Below are 14,905 nucleotides of genomic sequence, written 5' to 3'. Positions count from 1 at the left end.
TTAAAGGTGCAGTAGGAGATCTTGGAAAATGCTAACTTTAGCCTGATAGCACTGAAAGCGAACGTCCCACCCTCCCTGCAATCGCCGTCCAAAGTCACGCCCCCTGAACGCATTTACGCTCACAGACCAGAGTACCAGAGACAACATTACTACAATAGGCTACATCAGCGGTTCCCAATTCCAGCCCATGTTCCAAAGTGAAGTAAACTTCAACGGATTTCCCCTGCTCAGGGAGGAGGGAGCAATGAACACTGTGTAGGGATCATATCGATCAGAACACAGTTCATGCACATAGCTTACTTCTAACGAGCTGGCGTGAGGACTGGATTAACCGCTGGGCTACAATCATGTGTCATTCACCGGTGAGAAAACTTTAAAAGTACTACAATACCAGGAAGGAAGATCAGGTTGTTGATGTTTGTCTGCCATTCTCGCTCTGTCAGCACAGCGTGCATGAACGCGCTGATGACGTACCCTGTCTGCGCGAACCGGGTGCGCAGAGGTATGCTAATACATATGTTGACAGGCAGGTAGGAAAGCATTTTAAAACGCTCGGACCGAGCGTTTTGACTGGACGAACATTTCCACGCCTTCCACAGAATATATAAATACAGACAAATACATTTAGACCACTTACCTTAATGATTGTTATCTGGATGTGAAGAGACTTTCAACCAGCATAGCAAAAAATCTTTCTGAAGACAATCACCTATTGCACCTTTAATGAACAGCTTTTAACACTCCAAAGAGAAAGGAAAACTTGAAATCGCATCATATGACCCCTTTAAGAGAATATGGACAACACTTTTAGACCATGCGCTGGGCACGCCGACTGTTTTTCCCATTGTTAAACTAACAAAAGTGGATTCGGAAATGTCCTAAGTGCACCTGCTTTAGACTTAGATCATTAAAATAGGGTCCTCAGTCTGAAGCACCATCCAAAGTTCCACCTTGTATTTTTTTTTTTAATTTCCTATTAAGTTAGGCATCCTGTTCATTGTTTTGTAAATATGTAAATAATCAAGTCACAATTAATCACAATTGTTTAAGTTTGTGAGCCTGAAGACTAATTGACAGTAAGTATATTCATTGTACACAGCTCAGAAAGTACTGCACAGCAGGAATAACACAGTACAAGCTTTTGCTTCTCTGACAGTTGAAAGGACAGTCTTCTTTCCAAACAGCATATTTGGAATATTCCATCAGTGCCTAAGGGATTTTCATAATGCAAATGATCACAGAAAGACTGTAAGACTGATTTATAGTTTGAGGCCTAGCAACAACGCTAACCACAAAGCTATTTTGTTTCACTAACATTCAAGCTATTCTTGAGCAGAGTCAAAACAACAAGCAATGATATTTTCATAGTGATAGTGGTAATTACCCGTAAACCAACTGCAATAGCATCAAAGAAGAACCAAAACCAGGTCTTGGATGCAATGGATTAATGTCCTTTAGACTGGTTGTGTTTTCCTGTGGTTTCAAATATGTGTTAACCAGATATTAATATGATGCATTTGAATTATTTGTAGTTTATTTCTAGAACTGTGTCATTTAATTAACATGTAACAATAAACATGGTATTTGCAATGCTATAATGTTAATTTCTATAAATCTGTAAATTGAACCCATACCTTTCATTGCATTGTAGCTTTATTTTAGTTTCAACTTTCTTTTTTCCCCACTGTTCTTTATACCTGAATGTGTGAAGGGGAGGAGCATCAAATGACACTTGCATGCTCAAAGATTTTTCTGTTGTCTTTCTGTCACCTGATGCCTCCAAACATTTAGTCATGTAGGGCAGTGCAACATTGTGAAACAGCATCATTTATGAATCTGTTGTTGTTCTTTGTGTTTCCATGAATTACAGATGTTTTACATAATAAGTAATGAATCCTTTAGAGGATAATGTACTGTGCTTGCGTGTGCTTTTTTTTCTGAAACCACTCTCTAATTTTCTTGAGGAATGTTATTGTAGGCTATAATGCAAATTCTAAATGGAAAACGATTTGCTGTCTCAGTTGTCTCTCATTTAAATAATTTAGTGGAATATTTACTCATTAAATTACATTGACTATTTTGTTTCAATGGATCTATTTTGCTGTTTATTTAATTCCAGCAGAATTAGTTTAGGTTGATTTAATATAACTATGAATGTTATTTTTTTTATATAGTTTTTACAATTTTTTAATAGTTTCAATAGTTTTTACACAAATCCCAGTTCTCAAATCTCAAACTGTATATTTCCAGTTCCTGGGATTTAACAAAAATAACTTTAAGGAATAGTTTACCTCATTTACTCGCCATCATGTCACTCCAAACCTATGTGAAACATAAAAGAATATATTTTGAAAAATCGCCAACAGAAATATATATTGCACACAAATATTGCACAGGTGTTTCAACATCTACATTGTTGGTGTAGTTTGTATTTCTCTTGCAAAAAAAAGCTATTCACTGATGGTTGTACATGGCTCTTCTTTAGAAACTAAAATTAGTGATATATACTGTGGCACATGATACAAAGCGATGGAAACGTGAAATTTCCTACCAAATCTAGGAAGAAGAACAATCCACACTACAAATGATAGGGCTGTTTAGATCCCAGATAAAAGAGAAAGAGTTTAAATGAGGTCTCATGTTTGCATAAGCCATTTGTATTGAAAAGAATTTGCACATTCCAGCAACATTCCTCTGTAAAATCTATTTTAAGTTTTACTTAGAACAAAAATTACTGGAAAAAAGTCTTTTTGTCAGGGATTATGTGACTCCACTGCCCTCATTTACCCTTTAACTCAGTAGAACAGGTTGAAGTGTGCATTTATCTAAAATGGATGGGAATTTTGTGATGGAATGTGTCACTGGCAAATTTACAAAGTTTGTTTTTCAAAGGCGTATGTTAAAACACACATTTAAAGAAGTCAGACAGGGTCATCTCAGGCTGTGTTGATGCCCTAGGCTATACTGTAACCATGTATCAAAACTCGGCGCTTGATGTGGAAAACTGTGTTGTGCCAAGGTTTTTATCCTACTTGTTGTGACCTGATTTTCTGATGCCAACCTTACCGCCACACCTCATTCTGAAGACTGACTCACCCAGCATGCTTGCATATTTGCAACATTTATCTGGATATGGGAGGGCTAAAATAGGCAGAATATAAAAAGCCTGGGCTATTTACTTTTCCATAGGACAGAAAGTCTTCAGCAGAGTGCAACAACAACAACAACAAAAAAAACTTCTACAAATATACCTACACCCATCCATTTCTTCAAAACTATGGAAACCGAAAAAGGTAAAACTTTATTTTGTCTTCACATCCCTGTAAAGTTTTTACATATGTAATAATAATATTTTACATACATTTTAATACTATAACATTTAAATATAGTATATTACAGTAGTTTATTCTGGGCATTCAAATGTGTAGCAATGCAGAAGAGCACTGAAATAAATAGACAGCAACAATTAATTAAAGGATATTAGCATATTAGAGCTGCAATGGGAAAAGACTGCCACAATTTTGTAAATTGTGTAGTAGAGCATTTCATGTATTAATTTTATGATGATGATAAAATAATACAAAATAAAATCTTTATCCAAAAGCAAGGTTTTTATGTCATGTAATATACTGTACAATGGTGGTGGCTGTTTTCCTTATGATTGTGAAACTGAAGATCACAAAATATCTGGTTGTAATGCATAGAATGCACCAATTGTTTGACACTCATGTGGTAAAGAATTCATGGCATAATGAATATCATTATAAACACTCATCTACAACATTTTAAAAGTTTTCTGTTAGAATAGGTTTCGAAATTTCAGGAATCTCAAGTGGAACTAAAAATTGTATCTCCGGAACATTCCCAGTTCCAATATTGTTAGTTAATCAGCAGGGTCAAGAGACGTGATAAAAACACATAAAGAAAGGATTTGCAAAAATTTTAACAATGGGTGCTATACACCACTGAATTGTCCACAAAAATACTGATTTTTATTGCAGTTAAATTAAAGGTCTGTAACTATTTTCCCTCCTTTTAACAGAGAAAAAGTCCCTCCAACCCTTAATAAGTAATACAGATGTAATAATATCCTTGTCCTTTAACAGTGCAGATGAATCTGAAGAGCAGTGATGAAATAAGAATTGTGCTGATTGGAAAAACTGGAGTAGGAAAGACTGCAGCAGCAAATACCATCCTGGGAGAAAACAAGTTTAATTCAGAACTGTCCTCCTCCTCTGTGACCAAAGAATGTGATAAAGCCAGAAGAAATGTTAATCAGCACAAAGTGGCCGTTATTGACACTCCAGGCTTGTTTGACACAAAAGAGGAAAATACTGTGATTGATGCAAAAATAAAACTGTGCATATCGCTCTCGGCGCCAGGCCCTCATGTTTTTCTCGTGGTTGTGCAGCTTGGGAGATTTACAGCAGAGGAAAAAAATACTGTGGAGCAAATTCAGAAAATCTTTGGTGAACAAGCATCAAAATACACCATGGTGCTGTTCACTCATGGCGACAAGTTGAAGCGTGGACAGAAAAGCATCCATGAGTTTGTTAAAGACAGTCCTGATCTGCTGAACTTCATCAAAGCTACAAGTGGGCGATACCATGTTTTTAACAACGACACACATGATCCAAACCAAGTCAACATGCTGTTTGAACAGATAGACCAGCTTGTGACTGTAAATGGTGAAGAGTATTACACAAACGAAATGCTTCAGGCAGCTGAGAGAGCAATAGAGAAAGAAAAAGAAAGACTTATGCTGCAACAACAAATGAGTGAACAGGAAGCGAGAGACAGAGCGGAAAGAAACAATACGTTTCTGAAAGCTGGTTTGGCAGTGGCAGGAGGTGCTGTTGCTGCTGCTGTTGTTGTGAAAACCTGCCCTCTTCAATGAGACAAGCTTTCTGATTGCTTAATCAGTTATTGAACTGTCATTGATTAGCACAATTATTGAGAAAGAAATGACAATAGCACTTACTGTTCCATATTTTATACTTTATACCACATTTTGTACTGTCTATACATTCAATGCTATAGCAATGGAAAAAAAATATTTTGGATCACTATAGTTTCTTTTAGTGCTGCAATGCATAATTATAATGTAAATGTGATATTAATAAAAATAATTTAGTAAAAAATGTTTGTTTTTTTAAGATATGTAATGCCTTAAGCATATGCTTATATGTTCATTGCTTGTGTAACATTGTGTGTTTGTTAATATATAAAGTAGTTTCTTTTTGAACAAATGAAGTTCCATTTTTCCAGGAGTGAAGGAGCACCTTCGAATGGTTCTGGTCGGCCTTCAGGGGGTTGGGAAGAGTGCAGCAGGAAACACCATTCTGGGCCGAGAAGAGTTTCTCTCAGACCTCAGCGCCACTTCTCTCACATCCACAAGTGAACGGAGGGATGCTGTTGTCTGTTTGAGGGTAGAAATGTTCAAGAGTTTGTCGCTGGCAATCCTGATTTAAAGACACTCTTTGAGCATTGCCAGAAGCGATATCATGTTTTTAATAATGAGAACAAAGATACCATGCAGGTTGAGCAACTTTTTGAAAAAATGCACAAGATGATTTCTGAGAATAGAGGGCACTTTTATACCAATGAAATGCTTGAGAAGGCAGAGATCACAATTCAAGAGGAAAAACAGCGAATCTTAATGGAAAATGAAGAGCAGAGAAGCAAAGAACTGGAGGATCTGAAAATCAAATATGAAGCAGAGGCTCTGAATCAGGCCATAACAGAGCTGTGGGAAAGAAAAGAGAGGGAGGCAAGAGAGAAAGCAGAGAGAAACAACACATTTCTCAAAATAATCACAGAGTTTCTGTTTACTACTCTTGAAAAGTTCATTATGAGAAAACTTGGACAAAATCAGTGAATGGTTTGTACTTGTTGAACACCTATATATTGTATGTGTTGAACACACATATGTGTGTGTGTGTGTGTGTGTGTGTGTGTGTATATCATTGTACCACATTCAAACTTATGCAGTACATCTCATTAAATTACATTTTATTGTACCAAATGACTGCCTGGTTTCAGGAATCCAATCAGAAAATGTTTTAGACCCTGTTTACACCCGAATTTAGCACTGACCATGTGTGATCTGGTCGCCAAAAAAAAAAGGATATTAATGCCAGGCAGTGGTGGAAAGAGTACTGAAAAAATATACTCAAGTAAAACCAATTGTTTGACACTCATGTGGTAAAGAATTCATGGCATAATGAATATCATTATAAACACTCATCTACAACATTTTAAAAGTTTTCTGTTAGAATAGGTTTCGAAATTTCAGGAATCTCAAGTGGAACTAAAAATTGTATCTCCGGAACATTCCCAGTTCCAATATTGTTAGTTAATCAGCAGGGTCAAGAGACGTGATAAAAACACATAAAGAAAGGATTTGCAAAAATTTTAACAATGGGTGCTATACACCACTGAATTGTCCACAAAAATACTGATTTTTATTGCAGTTAAATTAAAGGTCTGTAACTATTTTCCCTCCTTTTAACAGAGAAAAAGTCCCTCCAACCCTTAATAAGTAATACAGATGTAATAATATCCTTGTCCTTTAACAGTGCAGATGAATCTGAAGAGCAGTGATGAAATAAGAATTGTGCTGATTGGAAAAACTGGAGTAGGAAAGACTGCAGCAGCAAATACCATCCTGGGAGAAAACAAGTTTAATTCAGAACTGTCCTCCTCCTCTGTGACCAAAGAATGTGATAAAGCCAGAAGAAATGTTAATCAGCACAAAGTGGCCGTTATTGACACTCCAGGCTTGTTTGACACAAAAGAGGAAAATACTGTGATTGATGCAAAAATAAAACTGTGCATATCGCTCTCGGCGCCAGGCCCTCATGTTTTTCTCGTGGTTGTGCAGCTTGGGAGATTTACAGCAGAGGAAAAAAATACTGTGGAGCAAATTCAGAAAATCTTTGGTGAACAAGCATCAAAATACACCATGGTGCTGTTCACTCATGGCGACAAGTTGAAGCGTGGACAGAAAAGCATCCATGAGTTTGTTAAAGACAGTCCTGATCTGCTGAACTTCATCAAAGCTACAAGTGGGCGATACCATGTTTTTAACAACGACACACATGATCCAAACCAAGTCAACATGCTGTTTGAACAGATAGACCAGCTTGTGACTGTAAATGGTGAAGAGTATTACACAAACGAAATGCTTCAGGCAGCTGAGAGAGCAATAGAGAAAGAAAAAGAAAGACTTATGCTGCAACAACAAATGAGTGAACAGGAAGCGAGAGACAGAGCGGAAAGAAACAATACGTTTCTGAAAGCTGGTTTGGCAGTGGCAGGAGGTGCTGTTGCTGCTGCTGTTGTTGTGAAAACCTGCCCTCTTCAATGAGACAAGCTTTCTGATTGCTTAATCAGTTATTGAACTGTCATTGATTAGCACAATTATTGAGAAAGAAATGACAATAGCACTTACTGTTCCATATTTTATACTTTATACCACATTTTGTACTGTCTATACATTCAATGCTATAGCAATGGAAAAAAAATATTTTGGATCACTATAGTTTCTTTTAGTGCTGCAATGCATAATTATAATGTAAATGTGATATTAATAAAAATAATTTAGTAAAAAATGTTTGTTTTTTTAAGATATGTAATGCCTTAAGCATATGCTTATATGTTCATTGCTTGTGTAACATTGTGTGTTTGTTAATATATAAAGTAGTTTCTTTTTGAACAAATGAAGTTCCATTTTTCCAGGAGTGAAGGAGCACCTTCGAATGGTTCTGGTCGGCCTTCAGGGGGTTGGGAAGAGTGCAGCAGGAAACACCATTCTGGGCCGAGAAGAGTTTCTCTCAGACCTCAGCGCCACTTCTCTCACATCCACAAGTGAACGGAGGGATGCTGTTGTCTGTGGGAGGAAAGTGACTGTTGTGGACACTCCTGGCTTATTAAACAGTGATGCTTCTAATACAATTGTAGAGCAGGAGCTGGAAAGATCCTTGACTCTGTGTGAACCCGGACCCCATGCTTTTCTCCTCGTTATTCAGTTGGGTCGCTTCACTGAGCAAGAAAGACGTGTGATGGACACTCTCCAGAAGATGTTGTGCTCAAATGTGAATTTGTTCACAATAGTGCTTTTTACATATGGAGACAAACTTAAGAATAAAAGTGTAGATGAGTTTGTAAGGGAGGATAAAAACCTGCAGAAACTGATCCAAAAATGTGGCTCACAGTATCATGTGTTCAATAATACTGACAGAGAAAACACATGTCAGGTCAGTGAGCTCTTTGAGAAAGTGGACAGTCAGTTGGGAAAGAGAAACAAAAAATATTATGTTAGGACAAACAAGGAGCAGGGAAAGTCCTGGAATACACGCCACTTCTACATTGTTGCTGCTGCGACTGCTGCCGCTGCAGCTCTGTTGATGTATGCAGCATTTACTAAGACAACAACACAGAGTAAAATCCCAGAGTGTCCTCTGAGTGCCCCAAGTGTCCCAAGTGATGAGATAGTAACAAAGGTGGAAGCAGATGTTACTCAAAGTGAAACATTTTGGGAAATGTTGCACAGCCTGTTCAACAAGGACAACAAGAAGGTATATTTAATTGGTTTAGTACCACTGTTTTTTATTATGAAGAAGCTGATGAAAAAATAGTTACTCAATGATAGCAATACAGCAGGTACACTAATTGTTTCAATGAGACAGTTGAGAGATTACAGAACACTTTGAAATGTAGGTACACAAATGTGAATTTGAAACATTGCCTGTTTGGAAGAAAGCATGCATATTCACTATATGCAGTTGTCTTCTATAAAACACATGAATCTGAAAATGTAGAAACTAGTTGATGGAAACGGTGTGTCGAAATTTGAATGACTCTGGTGTAAACATTGTTTGTTATTAAATAAAAAACTGAACAGAAAGTTTGTCATTATAGATTATTATGTTATGATTTTTTTGATTGAGTTTGGCTGTGCTTGAAACGTGGAATTAAAGGCAGTTATTCTCATTAGTTATTTTTTCAAGGTGCAAACTTGATTAAAGTTTGAAAATCTCCAACTGACATTCATTGAAAGACACGGCAGTGAACATTGTGATCTTGAACACATTTAACAATTTTGTTATCAAGAAAAAATAAATGTATAAAACATAGGCACATAACCTCCTTGAAGAATAACATTTTCAACAGATATTAGTTTCAGAGTCAGACTTTATATACATGTAAATGATGTAACATTACATTATGCAGTAATACAATTTATATTTTCATTGCTTTTAAACAGTGCCAGAGCAGCAGAATCCATGTGAAGAGCTGAGGATAGTTCTTTTGGGAAAAACTGGAGTTGGAAAAAGTGCCACTGGAAACACTATTCTCGGTGAAAAGTTTTTTAAAGTGAATTTGTCATCATCGTCTGTGACAAAGGTTTGCTGGAAGATTTAATATAACTATGAATGTTATTTTTTTTATATAGTTTTTACAATTTTTTAATAGTTTCAATAGTTTTTACACAAATCCCAGTTCTCAAATCTCAAACTGTATATTTCCAGTTCCTGGGATTTAACAAAAATAACTTTAAGGAATAGTTTACCTCATTTACTCGCCATCATGTCACTCCAAACCTATGTGAAACATAAAAGAATATATTTTGAAAAATCGCCAACAGAAATATATATTGCACACAAATATTGCACAGGTGTTTCAACATCTACATTGTTGGTGTAGTTTGTATTTCTCTTGCAAAAAAAAGCTATTCACTGATGGTTGTACATGGCTCTTCTTTAGAAACTAAAATTAGTGATATATACTGTGGCACATGATACAAAGCGATGGAAACGTGAAATTTCCTACCAAATCTAGGAAGAAGAACAATCCACACTACAAATGATAGGGCTGTTTAGATCCCAGATAAAAGAGAAAGAGTTTAAATGAGGTCTCATGTTTGCATAAGCCATTTGTATTGAAAAGAATTTGCACATTCCAGCAACATTCCTCTGTAAAATCTATTTTAAGTTTTACTTAGAACAAAAATTACTGGAAAAAAGTCTTTTTGTCAGGGATTATGTGACTCCACTGCCCTCATTTACCCTTTAACTCAGTAGAACAGGTTGAAGTGTGCATTTATCTAAAATGGATGGGAATTTTGTGATGGAATGTGTCACTGGCAAATTTACAAAGTTTGTTTTTCAAAGGCGTATGTTAAAACACACATTTAAAGAAGTCAGACAGGGTCATCTCAGGCTGTGTTGATGCCCTAGGCTATACTGTAACCATGTATCAAAACTCGGCGCTTGATGTGGAAAACTGTGTTGTGCCAAGGTTTTTATCCTACTTGTTGTGACCTGATTTTCTGATGCCAACCTTACCGCCACACCTCATTCTGAAGACTGACTCACCCAGCATGCTTGCATATTTGCAACATTTATCTGGATATGGGAGGGCTAAAATAGGCAGAATATAAAAAGCCTGGGCTATTTACTTTTCCATAGGACAGAAAGTCTTCAGCAGAGTGCAACAACAACAACAACAAAAAAAACTTCTACAAATATACCTACACCCATCCATTTCTTCAAAACTATGGAAACCGAAAAAGGTAAAACTTTATTTTGTCTTCACATCCCTGTAAAGTTTTTACATATGTAATAATAATATTTTACATACATTTTAATACTATAACATTTAAATATAGTATATTACAGTAGTTTATTCTGGGCATTCAAATGTGTAGCAATGCAGAAGAGCACTGAAATAAATAGACAGCAACAATTAATTAAAGGATATTAGCATATTAGAGCTGCAATGGGAAAAGACTGCCACAATTTTGTAAATTGTGTAGTAGAGCATTTCATGTATTAATTTTATGATGATGATAAAATAATACAAAATAAAATCTTTATCCAAAAGCAAGGTTTTTATGTCATGTAATATACTGTACAATGGTGGTGGCTGTTTTCCTTATGATTGTGAAACTGAAGATCACAAAATATCTGGTTGTAATGCATAGAATGCACCAATTGTTTGACACTCATGTGGTAAAGAATTCATGGCATAATGAATATCATTATAAACACTCATCTACAACATTTTAAAAGTTTTCTGTTAGAATAGGTTTCGAAATTTCAGGAATCTCAAGTGGAACTAAAAATTGTATCTCCGGAACATTCCCAGTTCCAATATTGTTAGTTAATCAGCAGGGTCAAGAGACGTGATAAAAACACATAAAGAAAGGATTTGCAAAAATTTTAACAATGGGTGCTATACACCACTGAATTGTCCACAAAAATACTGATTTTTATTGCAGTTAAATTAAAGGTCTGTAACTATTTTCCCTCCTTTTAACAGAGAAAAAGTCCCTCCAACCCTTAATAAGTAATACAGATGTAATAATATCCTTGTCCTTTAACAGTGCAGATGAATCTGAAGAGCAGTGATGAAATAAGAATTGTGCTGATTGGAAAAACTGGAGTAGGAAAGACTGCAGCAGCAAATACCATCCTGGGAGAAAACAAGTTTAATTCAGAACTGTCCTCCTCCTCTGTGACCAAAGAATGTGATAAAGCCAGAAGAAATGTTAATCAGCACAAAGTGGCCGTTATTGACACTCCAGGCTTGTTTGACACAAAAGAGGAAAATACTGTGATTGATGCAAAAATAAAACTGTGCATATCGCTCTCGGCGCCAGGCCCTCATGTTTTTCTCGTGGTTGTGCAGCTTGGGAGATTTACAGCAGAGGAAAAAAATACTGTGGAGCAAATTCAGAAAATCTTTGGTGAACAAGCATCAAAATACACCATGGTGCTGTTCACTCATGGCGACAAGTTGAAGCGTGGACAGAAAAGCATCCATGAGTTTGTTAAAGACAGTCCTGATCTGCTGAACTTCATCAAAGCTACAAGTGGGCGATACCATGTTTTTAACAACGACACACATGATCCAAACCAAGTCAACATGCTGTTTGAACAGATAGACCAGCTTGTGACTGTAAATGGTGAAGAGTATTACACAAACGAAATGCTTCAGGCAGCTGAGAGAGCAATAGAGAAAGAAAAAGAAAGACTTATGCTGCAACAACAAATGAGTGAACAGGAAGCGAGAGACAGAGCGGAAAGAAACAATACGTTTCTGAAAGCTGGTTTGGCAGTGGCAGGAGGTGCTGTTGCTGCTGCTGTTGTTGTGAAAACCTGCCCTCTTCAATGAGACAAGCTTTCTGATTGCTTAATCAGTTATTGAACTGTCATTGATTAGCACAATTATTGAGAAAGAAATGACAATAGCACTTACTGTTCCATATTTTATACTTTATACCACATTTTGTACTGTCTATACATTCAATGCTATAGCAATGGAAAAAAAATATTTTGGATCACTATAGTTTCTTTTAGTGCTGCAATGCATAATTATAATGTAAATGTGATATTAATAAAAATAATTTAGTAAAAAATGTTTGTTTTTTTAAGATATGTAATGCCTTAAGCATATGCTTATATGTTCATTGCTTGTGTAACATTGTGTGTTTGTTAATATATAAAGTAGTTTCTTTTTGAACAAATGAAGTTCCATTTTTCCAGGAGTGAAGGAGCACCTTCGAATGGTTCTGGTCGGCCTTCAGGGGGTTGGGAAGAGTGCAGCAGGAAACACCATTCTGGGCCGAGAAGAGTTTCTCTCAGACCTCAGCGCCACTTCTCTCACATCCACAAGTGAACGGAGGGATGCTGTTGTCTGTGGGAGGAAAGTGACTGTTGTGGACACTCCTGGCTTATTAAACAGTGATGCTTCTAATACAATTGTAGAGCAGGAGCTGGAAAGATCCTTGACTCTGTGTGAACCCGGACCCCATGCTTTTCTCCTCGTTATTCAGTTGGGTCGCTTCACTGAGCAAGAAAGACGTGTGATGGACACTCTCCAGAAGATGTTGTGCTCAAATGTGAATTTGTTCACAATAGTGCTTTTTACATATGGAGACAAACTTAAGAATAAAAGTGTAGATGAGTTTGTAAGGGAGGATAAAAACCTGCAGAAACTGATCCAAAAATGTGGCTCACAGTATCATGTGTTCAATAATACTGACAGAGAAAACACATGTCAGGTCAGTGAGCTCTTTGAGAAAGTGGACAGTCAGTTGGGAAAGAGAAACAAAAAATATTATGTTAGGACAAACAAGGAGCAGGGAAAGTCCTGGAATACACGCCACTTCTACATTGTTGCTGCTGCGACTGCTGCCGCTGCAGCTCTGTTGATGTATGCAGCATTTACTAAGACAACAACACAGAGTAAAATCCCAGAGTGTCCTCTGAGTGCCCCAAGTGTCCCAAGTGATGAGATAGTAACAAAGGTGGAAGCAGATGTTACTCAAAGTGAAACATTTTGGGAAATGTTGCACAGCCTGTTCAACAAGGACAACAAGAAGGTATATTTAATTGGTTTAGTACCACTGTTTTTTATTATGAAGAAGCTGATGAAAAAATAGTTACTCAATGATAGCAATACAGCAGGTACACTAATTGTTTCAATGAGACAGTTGAGAGATTACAGAACACTTTGAAATGTAGGTACACAAATGTGAATTTGAAACATTGCCTGTTTGGAAGAAAGCATGCATATTCACTATATGCAGTTGTCTTCTATAAAACACATGAATCTGAAAATGTAGAAACTAGTTGATGGAAACGGTGTGTCGAAATTTGAATGACTCTGGTGTAAACATTGTTTGTTATTAAATAAAAAACTGAACAGAAAGTTTGTCATTATAGATTATTATGTTATGATTTTTTTGATTGAGTTTGGCTGTGCTTGAAACGTGGAATTAAAGGCAGTTATTCTCATTAGTTATTTTTTCAAGGTGCAAACTTGATTAAAGTTTGAAAATCTCCAACTGACATTCATTGAAAGACACGGCAGTGAACATTGTGATCTTGAACACATTTAACAATTTTGTTATCAAGAAAAAATAAATGTATAAAACATAGGCACATAACCTCCTTGAAGAATAACATTTTCAACAGATATTAGTTTCAGAGTCAGACTTTATATACATGTAAATGATGTAACATTACATTATGCAGTAATACAATTTATATTTTCATTGCTTTTAAACAGTGCCAGAGCAGCAGAATCCATGTGAAGAGCTGAGGATAGTTCTTTTGGGAAAAACTGGAGTTGGAAAAAGTGCCACTGGAAACACTATTCTTGGTGAAAAGTTTTTTAAAGTGAATTTGTCATCATCGTCTGTGACAAAGGTTTGCTGGAAAGCTACAAAGAATGTGAACAGCACAAAGGTTGCTGTTATTGACACAACAGGACTGTTTGACCCCAGCTTTACTATAGAGGAGATGGTCAGCAGAATTAAGCTGTGTATTCCCCTTTCTGCTCCCGGTCCACACGTCTTCTTACTGGTGCTTCAGCCTGGTCGCTTCACAAAAGAGGACAGAGACACCGTGGACATCTTTCTCAAGATCTTTGGAGAAGATGCAAGTGAGCACGCCATAATTTTGTTTACACATGGAGAAAAGTTTGAGGGTAGAAATGTTCAAATGCTTGAAGAATGCGCTTCCAGCAGCCATGATAAACAGTTGGCGGTTAAAGTTTTCTATGCACAATTTGATTTGACGAAAGTCACGAGACCTATTACTCTCTATCCAGTCACGTTGATGGATAAAAATAAAATTAAAATAAGCATGTAATGAGCACAAATGGAGGAAAATAGTGGAGTAAAAGTACAGATACATCAGATCTCCCTGAGAGCGTCTTGAATACTATCTCACAGGCTAGAGCCTCGTCTACGAGAGGCCTCTATGCCCTTAAGTGGTCAGTCTTTTCCGCCTGGTGCACAACCCGCGGCGAAGACCCAGTTTCATGTGACATATCAGTGATATTGTCCTACCTACAAGAGCTGTTGAACAAGGGCCGCTTCCTTTCAATGCTC

General features: G+C 36.7%; 3 protein-coding genes across 6 annotated transcripts; all 3 read left to right on the top strand.

The window, feature by feature from the left end:
- The first annotated feature begins 3,126 nt into the window (after positions 1 to 3,126).
- LOC107671205 (GTPase IMAP family member 4-like) lies at positions 3,127 to 14,499 on the top strand. Of its 4 annotated transcripts, XM_016464111.1 has the most exons (3): positions 10,405 to 10,576; positions 12,552 to 13,390; positions 14,080 to 14,499. In XM_016464111.1, the coding sequence occupies exons 1-3, from the start codon at positions 10,561 to 10,563 to the stop codon at positions 14,110 to 14,112; spliced, it is 888 nt and encodes a 295-aa protein (XP_016319597.1). In that variant the 5' UTR covers positions 10,405 to 10,560; the 3' UTR covers positions 14,113 to 14,499. The 4 variants fall into 4 exon arrangements, with proteins under 4 accessions (XP_016319611.1, XP_016319597.1, XP_016319587.1 ...); XM_016464125.1 differs by lacking the exons at positions 10,405 to 10,576; positions 12,552 to 13,390; positions 14,080 to 14,499 and adding exons at positions 3,127 to 3,293; positions 4,107 to 5,257; XM_016464101.1 differs by lacking the exon at positions 14,080 to 14,499 and having other exon boundaries at positions 12,552 to 14,009.
- Positions 6,551 to 7,539, top strand: LOC107671235 (GTPase IMAP family member 4-like). Its single transcript, XM_016464137.1, has one exon. It carries the CDS (start codon positions 6,584 to 6,586, stop codon positions 7,367 to 7,369), a length of 786 nt encoding a protein of 261 aa, XP_016319623.1. The 5' UTR covers positions 6,551 to 6,583; the 3' UTR covers positions 7,370 to 7,539.
- Positions 7,615 to 9,352, top strand: LOC107671229 (GTPase IMAP family member 4-like). The gene is made up of 2 exons (XM_016464133.1): positions 7,615 to 8,579; positions 9,269 to 9,352. The coding sequence occupies exons 1-2, from the start codon at positions 7,761 to 7,763 to the stop codon at positions 9,299 to 9,301; spliced, it is 852 nt and encodes a 283-aa protein (XP_016319619.1). The 5' UTR covers positions 7,615 to 7,760; the 3' UTR covers positions 9,302 to 9,352.
- Positions 14,500 to 14,905: the final 406 nt, after the last annotated feature.

This window comes from Sinocyclocheilus anshuiensis, unplaced genomic scaffold (genome assembly GCF_001515605.1).
Source record: "Sinocyclocheilus anshuiensis isolate Anshui unplaced genomic scaffold, SAMN03320099.WGS_v1.1 scaffold145, whole genome shotgun sequence".
Lineage (NCBI taxonomy): Eukaryota > Metazoa > Chordata > Actinopteri > Cypriniformes > Cyprinidae > Sinocyclocheilus > Sinocyclocheilus anshuiensis.
Note: the sequence above shows the minus strand (reverse complement) of the source record. Positions and strands in the feature narration are given on the sequence as shown.